The 14,200-nt window shown below is 39.0% G+C and overlaps 1 protein-coding gene across 1 annotated transcript in view; it reads left to right on the top strand.

The window, feature by feature from the left end:
- Positions 1–14,200, top strand: part of scfd2 (sec1 family domain containing 2) — a 119,802-nt gene that overhangs the window by 18,150 nt on the left and 87,452 nt on the right. Inside the window, exon 4 of the mRNA XM_057352151.1 lies at positions 4,159–4,334. Coding sequence (XP_057208134.1) covers positions 4,159–4,334 — 176 coding nt within the window. The remainder of the gene's footprint in view (positions 1–4,158; positions 4,335–14,200) is intronic.

Genomic DNA, 14,200 nt, shown 5'->3' with positions numbered 1-14,200 from the left:
GAAAAAACTAAATGTTTAAAACTTATTTTACTCGTAGTTTACAGTTACAGAAAATTTTTCAGCGGTCAAGTAAACCACAATTAACTAGCACACACACACCCTTAACTGTCATGTGGACGTTTCATTGGATTGTCACACACTCATTGTAGGACATCTCATATATATGCTCTAACACATGCGAACAAAACACATCTTTTCTGTGTGCTTGTTGACACGTTCATCTGTCAAATCCTATAAGTCAATACCCTTCTGATTGGTTGGGCGACTTCCACGTCTGTCTTTGTCTTTTTATTCAAGAAGGAAATACTATAAGCCAATATGGTTTTGTATTGATAAACAGTTCTGATTCAAGAGTTCGCCCCAGAGCATGCATACTCACACAATACGGTGACTGCAGCCAATCTTTCACATTGGATCACAGTTTTTTCCTGGTGCCTGGGCCAACAGAACTTTAATAGTGCCAGAACAATCTCACTGCGTATCAGACAGAAAGAGGTTCACACACAAACACATGCTATATTCTAGTTATTCTTTCTTGCGAGGGAGAAACAGCTGTTCTGGATCTTGTTTTGATCCATCTTGCAGCATCAGATGCATTATTCTGCTTCGTTGTAAAATATGAGTGTGCGCCGGTGGTCTTGCATTCAGTTTGTATGTGAACTCTGGTGGTCTTTGTTTCGCTGTCTGGGAGTGAGAGCGTTCGTTTCTGTATGCATATCTGGGTCATCGCTTCTCGGTATGTGTGTGTTTATGTATGTAAACGGTCATGTACTGTAAGAGTTAGTCCTCTATATCTCACCTATTGCACTTTTAGCTTTCGGTCTGGTTGGAACATCTCACCTGTGCTTGATGGCTAGTCAGTGACTATGTGTCTATCTGCATGTCTCTCACTCTATTTTCTTTTACTTGGTTAAATTAAGCTTTTGAGTGATTTGCAGTTATTTTGCCAAAGCTTACTAGGTCTACAATGGCCCTTGTGTTTGTCTATTACTGGAACAGAATCCATTTTTCAACAATATTTTATGAGCCTGGCTGGCAAAATCGGATTGTTTTTTCTAGACAGTGCCACCATTTTCTCTAACCCAGCCACCCACAGAAAGTGTCCATAGACTTCAGAAGACCACATTTTCCCTGATTTATTACATACAAATGAGCTCGTGGAGAGTTCATTATTAAGCAAAGGGCTTTTGTTGCTTTAGATTTGACTGACTGACTGTCTAAAACGAAGTTTTTCTTTTTGCCAGTTGTCAAACAATTTTCATATGCAATAGCTCTCTGCCCTTCAGAGGGTTTCAGGCAATTTGTTATAGTTGGAGAATGTTCTAGACACAAAAATAACTGGACTTGCATAGCAGATTTTAATGCAGTGCTACAGGTCAATTGCTTCCTTTACCCCCACCCAGAGTTTGACTGTTTTTTTCTTTAATCTGTGTGTGCATGGGGCAAAATCTATTTTGAAATTTCAGAATACATTTTTTACCACATCTGCCAAACTGTATTTTGAATTATTTTATTGTAATATACAGCCGCTGAAAAAATGAAGAGAGCATTCAAAATTTTCATTTAATCAGCATTTCTAGACGTATTGTGGCCATTCCAGAATTTCAACAAAATCAAACCTCAGGAGTGACATTAAGTCATCCAACAGCAATGTGAAAGACTGACAGCATGACAAGACACATGTGATTTTTTTTTAAACTTTTTCTAAATACATGTACTGTATATGACTGTTGTGTTACTTAAAAGTGAATATAAACTTGTTTTCTTTGCAGTATTTGAGGTCTGAAAAAATACAGAGCATCTTTTCTGTTATTTTGACCTGTTCCTCCAGTTTTCATTTTTCGCAAATAAATGCAAATAGAAACAGTATTTTTATTTGACGTTTGGGAGGAATATTCTTTGTAGTAGTAGTATAGTATTGTTCAACATGTTTAGGTAAAATAATCATCATCAATCATCAGTGTGTTTATTTTTAGATACAGTACTCAAATTTTCATTTATAATACTGAAATTATTGATTTTAAATACTAAAATTAATGGTTTTATTGACACGATTGTAATTTTGCACAAAAATTCATTTTTGTGCAAAAAAATGAATTTTTTTGCACAAAAAAATTTTTGGCTTCATTTTAAGCCAAAAGCTCCCTGGGAGGCATGGTTAGAAATACCAAAGAATTTTGTGTTTATGAAATTTAGGCCATAATGAGTTTGGAATCATCTTGTGATCCTGTCATCAAGAAAATGACCCTCAGGAGAACCGCAGTGCTTGCGTTCAGCCCACCAGTGATTCGGCATGCTCTTGTGTAACCGCCCTCTGGATGTCTGCCTGATTTTGACTATTGGTGCGTGGCGTGTTCTTGTAATTTTGGAGCCAACATATGCACAGTATGTGCGCCATTACTGTGCATATGTGTGTTTGGCTGGTCTAAAGCAAACATTGGCTGCATACTCTCTCACATCTGGTGCTGGTTCATAGCATCAACATGGAGAAGTGGTTTTATGTGTGAATATGACCCCCCCAGACCCTCTGGGTCCCTCTGACCGTTCCACCCTTCCCAACCTTTCTTAAAGCTTTTCTGTTTCAAATGTATTATCTTCTCAGATTTCAGTATGATGTAAGTGTATTATCATTTTCTTTATATTGGAGGAAATATTTCATAGAATTATGTCAGTCTTCATATCCGTAGTCTATAAGTTTATCTTATTTAAGATGGATGGAGTGAGGTTCCTGTATCTTTTAGACCCTCCCTTAGAGAACTCCAGGGTCAATGAGGATGTGTTTTCTGTGGAGTGCTTTGGCCTCAACCGTGCCAAATTTATAAATGAGCTCAGAAGAGATTGACCACATACAAACACTTAGTGTATGAGATACACCCACCCAAATAACACACACACAAACAAACAGACATCTCAGACATCAGACTACATTACCAAAACTATTTCTCTAGAAGTGTAATGTCAACACACATAGAAATGTCCCCATTTTTCTACAGTAAAACATTCATGTTTTGGTTTGGTTTGGTGGTGTTTGTACAGCAGTTTCTGTCTATAGTGGTCATTAGAAAAAATCTTCTGCCTCCCACTGTGTGTCTGTAGCTCAGGTATTAACTTAGTTTAAGTAGAAACACTGTGTTTTATTAGCATGCAGTTGCCGTTAGTGTTAAAACGGTTCTGAAAAGTTCTGAGGAATTTTTACACAAAAGTATTCCCAGAGATGCCTATTCAGCATATTGTGTGTTTTACATGGGTAGTTGACAAATAAATGTGTCCTATGGTGTGACAGCAAAATATACTAGCATAAGAGAGATTTGTCCTCATTGTTATTTTATATTATAAATATTAATAATTTAAGAATTAATTATTTTATAAACAAGTCACACCGTACACTGTTAAACAGTTTTCCCTGTAAAATTACATGCTTTCCCTGTTTCCCTGTCTTTTTTGTAATTTTACGTTTTTTGGCCGCATTTCAAAAATACATGAAAAAGGATTAAAAACAGTACAATTCCATAAAAATTACAGTTTTTTTGACATTATACGTGGAAAATCTGTAAAACAATTACGGGTTTTTTTACGGCGTAAGACACATGTACGGTTTATTTGTCTACTACCCACATGCAAATAATTTCTTTCAATTTCACTTTTCCATTTTTCCTTTGTGGCAATATAAGTTTCACATAATAGACTCTTATATACTATTAGTATATAATAATTATTGTGATAAAAGTGATACAACTAAACATATGCTTGCATGCGTAAATAGATGTGTAAGTGTGCATGGGCATTGCCAGTAGAACGCTGAGTCATTTCCCAGTAATAATATTATGTTCTGCTGTAATATCACAAGCATAAATGGGAATTTTTGACAGCCACCCAAACTCTTTCTACAGGATGACTTATTTTATTTACTCATCAATCAAAGCAGACCTCCTTATGTTTGTGTTTGCGAGTGCGTATGCCTTCTGAATGTGTGTGTTTTCCACATTTCCATGATTACTTGGCTACTTTTTCTCTGAGGCTCAAACAAAGATTTTGTTTGTTTGACACCAAATATAAAATCGAATATAAACAATAGCTTGATGGTATGTTGTTTTGAGTAACTGTTGAATCCAGACCAATTGAATATAATGCTGATTTCTCTCTCTTTTCCTTTCTAAGGGCGGGTCACAGCCGAACAGCTCTGTTCGTATGTTCAGTTGTTTCGGGACAGTTGGGCGGCACTAGAGAGTCACAGTGGAGTTCTGCAGCTGGGACTGGCCGCCGCTCAAACACTCCGGCACCCCACCCTCTCTCGCTGGGACGCCTGCCTCGCTTTTGAGAGACTCCTTCTGCAGGTTAGCCAATCACGCAGCTCGCCGTAAACAGTATGTCACATTCCACATTATCCGTCGGCGTCTCCTTCACTTATTTCTCTTTGTTGAGAACATAGAGTGCATTAATACGATTAAAAAAGACCATACTTGCTGAAACAGCATCTTCATCCCTCAGAATATCATCTTAAAGTCACTCAAGTGAGCGGGTGACATGAGTGAATCAGTTACTGGGTGAATCAGTGACTGAGTGAATCAGTGAGTTCTCAAAGGGACAGCTTTTCTGCGTTCCATTCCGAAGGGCTCATCCCTATGCCCTAAGCCCTTCAAAGGGTTTACCCTCCGGAGTGAGAGCTTTGAAGGGTGAATGGAACCAAACTACTGTTTCTTGAAGTGCCCTTCCACATCATCATCCCGTGCCCATGAGGAGGCGGTGCGTTCTAAACGGAATATATCGCCCTCCGAAGGGACCAACGCAGGGGCCATCGCCACGCAAAGAATCATGGGGGCGTGAAGTGTCCATCAGTTGTACCCTTCGAAATCCGTCATTCCGAAGGGCCCTTTGAAGTGGCCAGTTATGAACACTTCGGTTTGGAACGACCCTTCAATATGGCGGCCATGATTGTTTTCACTCCATATCCCGTTTGGAACGCACCGTGAGTGACCGAGTAAATCAGCGAATCAGTGAGTGAGTGACTGAGTGAATCGGTGACTGAGTGAATAATAAGTAATAATAATAATAATAAGTTCTTAATAGGATAGTTCAACCAAAAAATTCTGTCATCATTTACTCACATTCAGATTGTTCCAAACCTGTGTGTCTTTGGTCTGCTGAACACAAAGGATGATATAGAAGTTAGTGGGTGAGTGAACTCACGAATTCGTCTGGTATGTTTCTTATACTGTATACACAAAACACGAGTAATCATGTTGGGTTTTGAAAATATTATTTGAGTACACTGCACTTAAATCTCAGTGTTTTACTTGTGTGTGAAGCGTGCACATCACTGTGAGTAATGGCGGTATCTTGCTGTTATCTCTTTTCTGATGGTGGCGTTTTCTCTCTGCATGTAGTTCACTCTGCAGGTGCAGTAAGTGAGTGAGTAAACAGTCTAACCAGCAGAATAACAAGCTGCCGTTCTCAGTAAACAATCTGTGTTTGGCTTTCGGGAAGAACAGAGATTCTTCAAGAATCTGTACGCACACACTGACCGGACACACGTACACGTCTGAGTTTGGAGTTGCGTGGCAGCTTGGATTTAAGCTAAGCAGTGGGTGTTGTTCAGCTCTCTGAGGGTGCAAAAGTGAAAAGGAAATGCTTTTGCTGAGGCCCGTCTGGGGAGGACACACGCGTGTGCATCGCATTCTGGGGTTACAGGTCAAATATGCAGAGGACGGAGGGAGTGAGAGACACAGGGGTAGAGAGAAAGGACAGAGACCTTAAGAGGAAATGTGCGAGAGCCAGGGAGAATGTGCAAAATGAACGATAAAAAAAAAATGTTTCATTAGATAGATAGTTACTTATCAAAATATCCCAATAAACACAGAGAAAAAAAAAGAAAGCGTTCCAGACTCATATCCTCTCCTCCTCTATTAGTTTTCACAGACTGTTTTTGATGGAGTTTCTGGTTCCTGTGGCTGTAAAGAGATCAGCAGGAGCTCTCAGCCCATAGGAGCTCATTAAAACAAATCAGTGAAAAAACACGAGGCACAACCGGGCCAGACCGGACGCATCTGCCAAACCGCCAAACAGCTACACAGCAATCAGCGCACAAGCTTATAAACCTCCAGCTCTCCGGTAGACATCATCACTTTGAGAAAAAAAAGAAGGAAAAGGTGTTTACTAACATGTAAAACATTATGCTAATCGCTCGCTTTGGACCGAAGTATATAAAGCGGGTGAGCACTACCTAACCGATATTTCCACTTCATGTGTTTAGAAAGAAATGGAACCCACAGTGGATTGTGGGAAATTTACAGACACAATAACTCATGCGTATAGAGCTCGGTTGATTTCCTGTTTTAGAGACGTGATGAATGAAAGGGAATTTTTATTCATATTTGTATTGTTTATCGACATGGTAACTAAAATCTCAACTTATAAAAGCAGTAGATTTTTGGAAGGCTTGAAATCAAGTTTGTTTCTTAATGCTTGGAGACCTCTATGACAATGAGTGTTTGTAAATGTTGGCGTTCATGCGTGTTTGTGGGCTTGTGTGCTTGTCCTCAAAATGTAATATTCTGTAATTATAAAGCTCTCCGTGGGACATCAAATATGTGCACTAACCTTGAGCGTACCATGCCTATTTATCCTCCAAACCACAGGCGTAACAGAATCCTTGATTTTCCCGAGGTAATAAATAAAATGAGCACTCTTTCATTTTAGTTCAATTAGTTTTTTTCCATCCCAATTGCTGGGTTTTTGAAAGCAAAGGCTAATATTGTGATATTAAAATGGTGCCATTAAATGGGCTCAATCGTAAGGTTTGCGGTTTCCTCTCTCACACTCCCACTGCGCAGTACGGGAAAACTGTAGTTTACTGTAGTGTTAAATAAGGGCACCCATCCAACCAGACCGATCCTGGCTCGACCTTACTTTACAGTATCGACAGTTCACGCAAAAATGAAAATTGTCATTGTTTACTCTTCTTCATTTTGTACCTCTGTCAAGTAGGTTCGAAGTTCATTACGTCACATGATCATGTTCACATGTGTGTTTTTGTTTGATTTCAGTGTTACTCATGCATTGGGTGGAGAATTTACACATAACCAATATGCCAAAAAGGTTGTTGGCAGCTGGTAGAAAGCTCTGGCAGAAGCTCTGGCCTTGGGTGCAGAAAATGACAGTAATTCTGTTGATTATGTTGACTTGACCTATGAATTTGGACAGGTTGGGTTTCATTTGCCACCGCTGTCTCACTGACATAAAACTGTTGCCTAAGGAAAATTGAACATCAAGCCCCTTGGGTCTGGTCTTGAGCATGAGTTTTTACCTGGCAGTGTGTGTTTGTAAGTGTGTGTTTGCTGGATAAGGAGGTGTGGTCAAGTTGAGCTGTCAACAAGAACTCTCACTCTTTCATGCCAAGTACACAAAGTGTATGTATGTACAGTATGCATATAATTATTCTGAATGTTTCTTTTACAACACTGTTTAAAATAGTAGCACTATAGTAATATAACAACATTGGGTTCTTTTATAGACAGTTTCATCAGAGGCACGTGTTGGCATGAAGTTAATTTCCTGTCATGGTTTGGTTATAATATAACCATTTATTTTATATTTAAATAATATATTAATTTATATAAACATTTTATTGTATATTAATTGTATTAAATTAATTTAAAACTACTCAACAGTTATAGATTTTTTGCTGGGGTGTTCCGGAAGTTAAGTTTGGGCCGCATAACGTTTGTTTATGTTGTTGCCTCTGAAACAGTGTATAGATAGAATTTAATGCATATCTGAAAATGTACTGTATGTTGTGCTTAACTGTGTAAAACGCACCACAGCAGTGCTAGATCATACAGTAGGAAGTGGTCGTTGGGGTAATTTGGTTTGAGAGGTGGCTCCCAGATATGGGTTGGACCCCTCCTTCAATGTAAGTCTGTGGGACTTTCTCACCAGTCTGATTCCTTAGAAAAACATTACCTTAAATGAGGACATGTAGCATTAGGTTAATATTATAATATTTAAAGGGATAGTTCACCCAAAAATGAAATGTCATCATTTAATCACCCTCTTGTCATTGTCAATTTGTATGACTTTCTTTCTTCTGCAGAACATGAAAGAAGGTTTTTTTAAGAATGTTGGTAACCGAACAACAACTGTACCTATTGACTTGCATTGGTTTTGTGTGAATGGGTGACAATTGGAATGACAATAGGGTGAGTAAATGATGACAGAATTTTCTTTTTTTGGGGGTGAACTATCCCTTTAAATATTTTAAATATAATTGTAATATTTTTAACATAAGTTAATACACTTTTATATATGTTTTTGTATTTTTTGGCAGAAAAAGTGTCTTATTCTGTATGCATTGAGATGTACTTTAGCTGTTCTTTATTGACATTCAGTAATTTACTTGACGTAATGAGTCGCGTATGTAGTCGCAAAATCAGAGACCCACAAAAATCTGATCACAAGAGACTTCTTTAAAAGTGCCATAAAATTAGTTCAATTGTTCTATGATATCTACATAGAAGGTATGTGGCTTTATTAAGTGCCAAAATTATCCAGAAACGGTTTTACATGTCCATTTACAAGCCCAGGATTTGTCTGTTATTACCTTATTTGGAAGGGTGATGAATATTAATGTTGAGCTCTGCTCTGATTGGCTGTTTCGCTACGCCGGCTCATACCACTAGCTCACACAGCAAACAAATCGCTACTGTCAGGCGTGAAATGAAACAAGTGGACAAAATCACTGCTTACTGCTTGTGGCAGGGGTTTTAATGGCAATATAGTTGGAATTGCCCCCTTCTTAAATCAGTATGAAAATGCTGAGCGAAGTTTGCTTGATATTGTCCCAGGTTCGAAAAACTGTCACGCGACTCTCGCTGCCCTGTGCTTCAAATTGCATTGTAAACAAATATAAACAAGGCTTAAAGGAACAATACGGCGTTTTTAGGAGGATCTATTGACGGAAATGCAATATAATATACAAAACTATTTCTTCAGAGGTGTATAAAGACCTTACGTAAAGAACCGTTATGTTTGTAATACCTTAGAATGAGCTATTTATATCTACATACAGAGCGGCCCTTCATACATTGAATTCGCCGCCATGTTTTGTACAGCAGCCCTAAACGGACAAACAACTCTACAACGCGCGTTTCCTCTCCGCTGCGGTATTGTGGTGAAACGGATCGCGGGAAGATCCGTGATCCGTACGGATCGTGCTCTCCGGTGCGGAACGCATGTGACCCGCGGATTAACTGAAAATGTATTCATCATTGAGTAAAAGAGATATAGATATCTATGAGTATATCTGCTAAAAGCCTTAGTACCGCGGGTCTTAACTCGTCTCTGCTGGAAAGTCTTTATAATATTTACGCAGGTCCTAGCTCCTGCCTGACTTTTATCCTTCTTTTTATACTGAAAATGCACACACCTTTTATATTATGTAATACATAAGACATCGCTCTTTCTACAGTCTTTCTAATGCCCGCGTCTAATGCCTGCGTCAACATGAGAATGACATCTTTTTGTACTGTGGTGGCCACCGTCGTGTTTGGACTGAGTGATTCGTGGCAAATCTACAATACAACGCTAGTTGCCGCTGTGAATCAAGAACTGCTCCTTTAAGGGGCATCATAAACTTGCACGATACAGATCCGAGGCGTCAGACTTTATGACTGTGCAGCTCGCACTGTTTAAAGAAGATGCACAGCTTGTGCAGACCCGCCTGACTTTATACTGTAACTGTATAAAGAAGACACGTCTCTGCGCTGCTCACGCCTAGACGCTCCTCACTTCATAACATCGCGGCTTCTTTAAAGAAGACAACGATATCATCGTCCATCACGAGGTTTCACTATAGGCATCGTCCGATGCCAATTTGGTAGACATCGCCCGATGCCAATTTGGTAGACATCGCCCAACCCTATTCACAATACCTGCAGAACTTCCGATGATTCGGCTGTGCACGTCCGGCTGGCCTAGAGCATGGGCGGGTATATGCAACGTTGGGGACGTACATCCCAAGTGTAACGTCACAATCGGTGTTATGTTAGGATTGGCCTCTTTTTCAGTGGTCTTTTGCATGCACACGAATTACACAAGGAGGAAACAATAGTGTTTGAGGCTCACAATATGTCATTTCCATGTGCAGACCTCTTATTATTCATCAATGCCTAGGTAAATACAGTTTCCATTCTATGGCACCTTTAAGGCGCATGTAACTACCAGCTGGCTTGTATGACTGTGACTCTGCCACCTAACAGATGTTAATACCAAGTGTGAACAGGGACCATACGTGTGCAAACGAAGTATGCAGCCTGATTTAGTCACATTTGTAAGGTTTTGTAAATCAAAAAGCTTGTTTTCTAAAAATGTGTCCAGCCAGCATAAAATGCTCAAATGCTATTTTTAATTATTTGTATTGTTAAGGTCCTTCACAGGGCAGCCAGAGATACCGCTGGCTGACCAAATATCTGATAAATCGTGTGGTAAATGTGTTCCTAATACCCCGGTAGGGGACCTGTGACCTTCAACCTTCTCCACCCCTCAGACTATTGGGGGTTTATTCCGTCTGACTAAAGTGCTTGAGCTCAGTTTGAGGCCCGTTTACTTATCAGTAACCCTGCAAAACCTTGTGCTCTGATCTCTTCAAGCTTCTCGTCATCCTTGTGTGACATTGACTGGTGTTTTGTTGGTCTTGTTCTGGATAATGAAGAGAATTAATGACTGTCTCGCATGGGTGTAGGTGTGGCTTTAATGTTGTTATGTGAACATATGCTTTTTAAATGTAAGCCAGTGAAAGCTTATGTTTTTAGAGACGGAACTAACTGTTCGTACAGACACATCATGAGCCAAAGACGTCTCTTGTTGTTTTTAGAGAGAGATGGATAATGCGTTCTTACGCACAGTCAACCGGCATCAGTGGCTCCGGGCCATCATTAACAGGCACACAGACAAAGTTATGGCGGTTCACCTTTGACTTCTGAACCTGTCACCCACCCTCAGGTCAACCCGTTCCCCTCTGCCTGGAGCCTGTCGTGTCATCCTGGATAATATCTAACTGTATGCACACTAACACACACGCACACATACACAGGGACACTTTCTGGACAGTTTCTGGGCTTTCTGACCTCACTAACACAACAAGCTTGTTTTGCCTCCCCCATCCGCACAAATGCACAGATTGCTGTGGGAGGAAACCGCGTGCTGTATTCTGGACTTAATGTACGACTAGCCCCGTTGCGTATTGTCGTGTGCGTGGGTTCGTTTTTGACTCGGTGTCCGAAAACCCTTGTTTTTGTGGCTCTGACAGTCCTCACAATCTCCTCAAACATTCCTTTAGACCCCCCTCAACCGCTTCACGCCCAATCCACCCCACATATGCCCTGGAGTCGGTCCCAGCTTGCAAGAGTTGCAGAATTGAAATTCTGTCATTAACTCGGCCTCATGTCGTTTCAAACCTGTGTGACATTTAACCAGGAACACAAAGGGTGTTGTTAAGCCGAATGTTCACGCTACTTTTTTGCCATACAATAAAAGTGAATGGTGACCAGAGGCTGTAAAAGCTCTAAAAATGACTAAAGCTACCATAAACGTAGTCCATGCGTCTAAATATTTTGAAGAAAGTTGAAAGAATTGATAACAGATTCAATCAATTATTGAATTAACTTGATTCACAGAAATACACTTGAAAATGCATGGTTGACATGTACAGTATTATTGTGCAAAGAAGTCCATGAAGCAAACACAAATCACCTGAAAGGTGGCTTCACAGAAAACAATTTTTACTGCAAAACAACATCAATAATACTAAGATGAGTTGATACTTGTATGCCTTTTTACTATATTAGAAACTAATCCCCCATCAGTTCTTAATCTTTAACCAAAACATAAATAATAAAAAACATTCAGGTGCAAGGGCTTATGGGAATTTGTACTGGAGGAACATCTGTAAATTGTTTAATAAATAAACATAATAACAGAAAAGTTTAATAGTTAAAGAATATTTACTTACTGTAGTGTAAAGTAGGCTTGGTACATAAAAAACCTAAATGTTACCTTGTTTTCTGCAGTCAATGTTTTAAAGTAAAAGCAGTTTTAAAAATTATATTAAACAAATTGCATGAAAAATTAAACATGGTTTGCCTTTTGTTTCAGACCGTCCATAAAAATACATCGGTTATCGGTTTCCAGTGCTAAAGAATGATCAGTTATCGTTATTGTCCAAAAGGTACATATCTGTGCACCCCTGGTCTTACATACTGTACATGTGTGTATATACACTTTTGTACTTGTATTATGTTTTCTTGTGTTTGACAGCCCTCGGATCATTCATTTTAATTTTAGTGTGAACAATTTTTTTCTGCATTGCCCTTGACCGAAGATCATCATCTGGGTTTGGACTAACACAAGGGTGAATAAATGACAATTTTGATTTTGTGTGAACTTTAAAGTCTCACTTGCTTTGTAAATCTGTCATTCTATCTTTCAATTGAATCGTTTCATCTCGCTGTTGCTTTGATCGCTCATCTGCCATCTTCCTTCTCTGTTTCCTCTCATCTCTGTTATCTAATCTGTCTTTGCTCACTATTCCTATTTTTCTCTCTACATTTTTTATCTGTTGTCATCTGGAAAGATAGATTCTCATAAAATGTACTGCGTGTCTGTCCAAACGTGTGATAAATAGAGCACGTCATATAAGCGTCCGACAGGAGAAAACGTATGAATAAGGAGTGCTGGCCAGGGTCCAGAAACTGCTTTAGTGTGAGTGCGTGTGACTTATTTACCCTGTCCGCCTTCCTGTGTTTAGGGCGAACAGATTACATCCGGAATCTAAGCACAGCACGTTTACTCCTTACAGGAAGCTCAGCTATCTCTTCGCCCTCCAGTATAAACGCACACTCATCTACACACACTATACCATACGTACATCTAATACCACACACGCGCACACCTCCGCTGACCACACACTCTCTTCATTTTTATAAACTTCCACAAACACACAGGCGCTCGTTCCTTTGCACTATGTTTCTGATGGTCACTTTAGACTTACCCCCTCACATACCTGACATCTCCAGGCAGCTGTGTTTGTGGAAGTCACATCCTGTGTTGATTTCGTACTCGGTGTCTTTGCATATTTGGTGATGTATTTGTGTGTGTTTGTATATGGGCCAAACGTAATGCAGCATATTGTGCAAAGTGTTTTAAACAATCTCTGTGTATTAGATAAATCAGAGATCAAAGAAACATCTGAAGACTGAGGTTTAGATCAAGAGATATCCTGATCTCTTAATCCCTAGTTCATTAATCAAGTCTGTTTTCTTTTTCAGATTATGCTGATAGTCTTTTGGGGTTTTGGTTTGCCACAGTTGCCTTTGGCTTGTTCACTAGGGGAGTCATTTGCATCTTTTAAGAGACCGTACGTACTGTATATTTTCTTGATGTTACTGTAAATGCAAATGTTTAATTAGAATCCTATAGACCCCTTCATGAGATGTAAACACCAGGGGCACTTCCGGTTTCATTTTTTATTTATTAAAAATAAAAATCAACATATCTTTCATCGGACGCATGCTCCTGGTCCGAAATTTACTTGCGGTCCGTGTTTGGTTATTATTAGTGCTGTTAATCGATTAAAAAAATTAATCGGATTAATCACACATTTTCTGTGATTAATCACAATTAATCGCACATAACAATAATATTTTAAAATATACTTTTACATTTTAATAATTTCACCTTTAATCTTCAAATTGATGTAGAAACAACATATTTCTTTAACAGCGTCATTTTATGAATGAAAGAAAACCTTTTGATATTAGTACTGTAATTGATGTCTCTATTAAATTGATTATTTTAACATTAATTATAGCCATTCAACAATATAATTGGGCGCTATCATGAAATATACAGAAATTGAAGGAAGTTCTCAAACACTTTACAGTCTTTAATGCTAAATTATAAATTAAATGCAGAATAATTCTCATTAAAGCTACAAAATCACATTGATTTCTTCTTTTATTTTGTTCTTTGATTAACATTAGTGACAGGAGTCACAGCAGCACGTTTAAGAGCGTGGCCCCTTTAAGAGCTGTCTCAGTACGCAGATCTGACGTCAACGCACTCCCATTTTCAAATTTTACTCCCATTAAGATTTTATTTTACACTTTGAAGTCTGTGCTTAAGAAAATGCTAGACAAAACGGGCTTTC

Source organism: Triplophysa rosa, linkage group LG15 (genome assembly GCF_024868665.1).
Source record: "Triplophysa rosa linkage group LG15, Trosa_1v2, whole genome shotgun sequence".
Lineage (NCBI taxonomy): Eukaryota > Metazoa > Chordata > Actinopteri > Cypriniformes > Nemacheilidae > Triplophysa > Triplophysa rosa.
The sequence above is the reverse complement of the archived record's forward strand: the minus strand, read 5'-3'. Positions and strand labels throughout refer to the sequence as shown.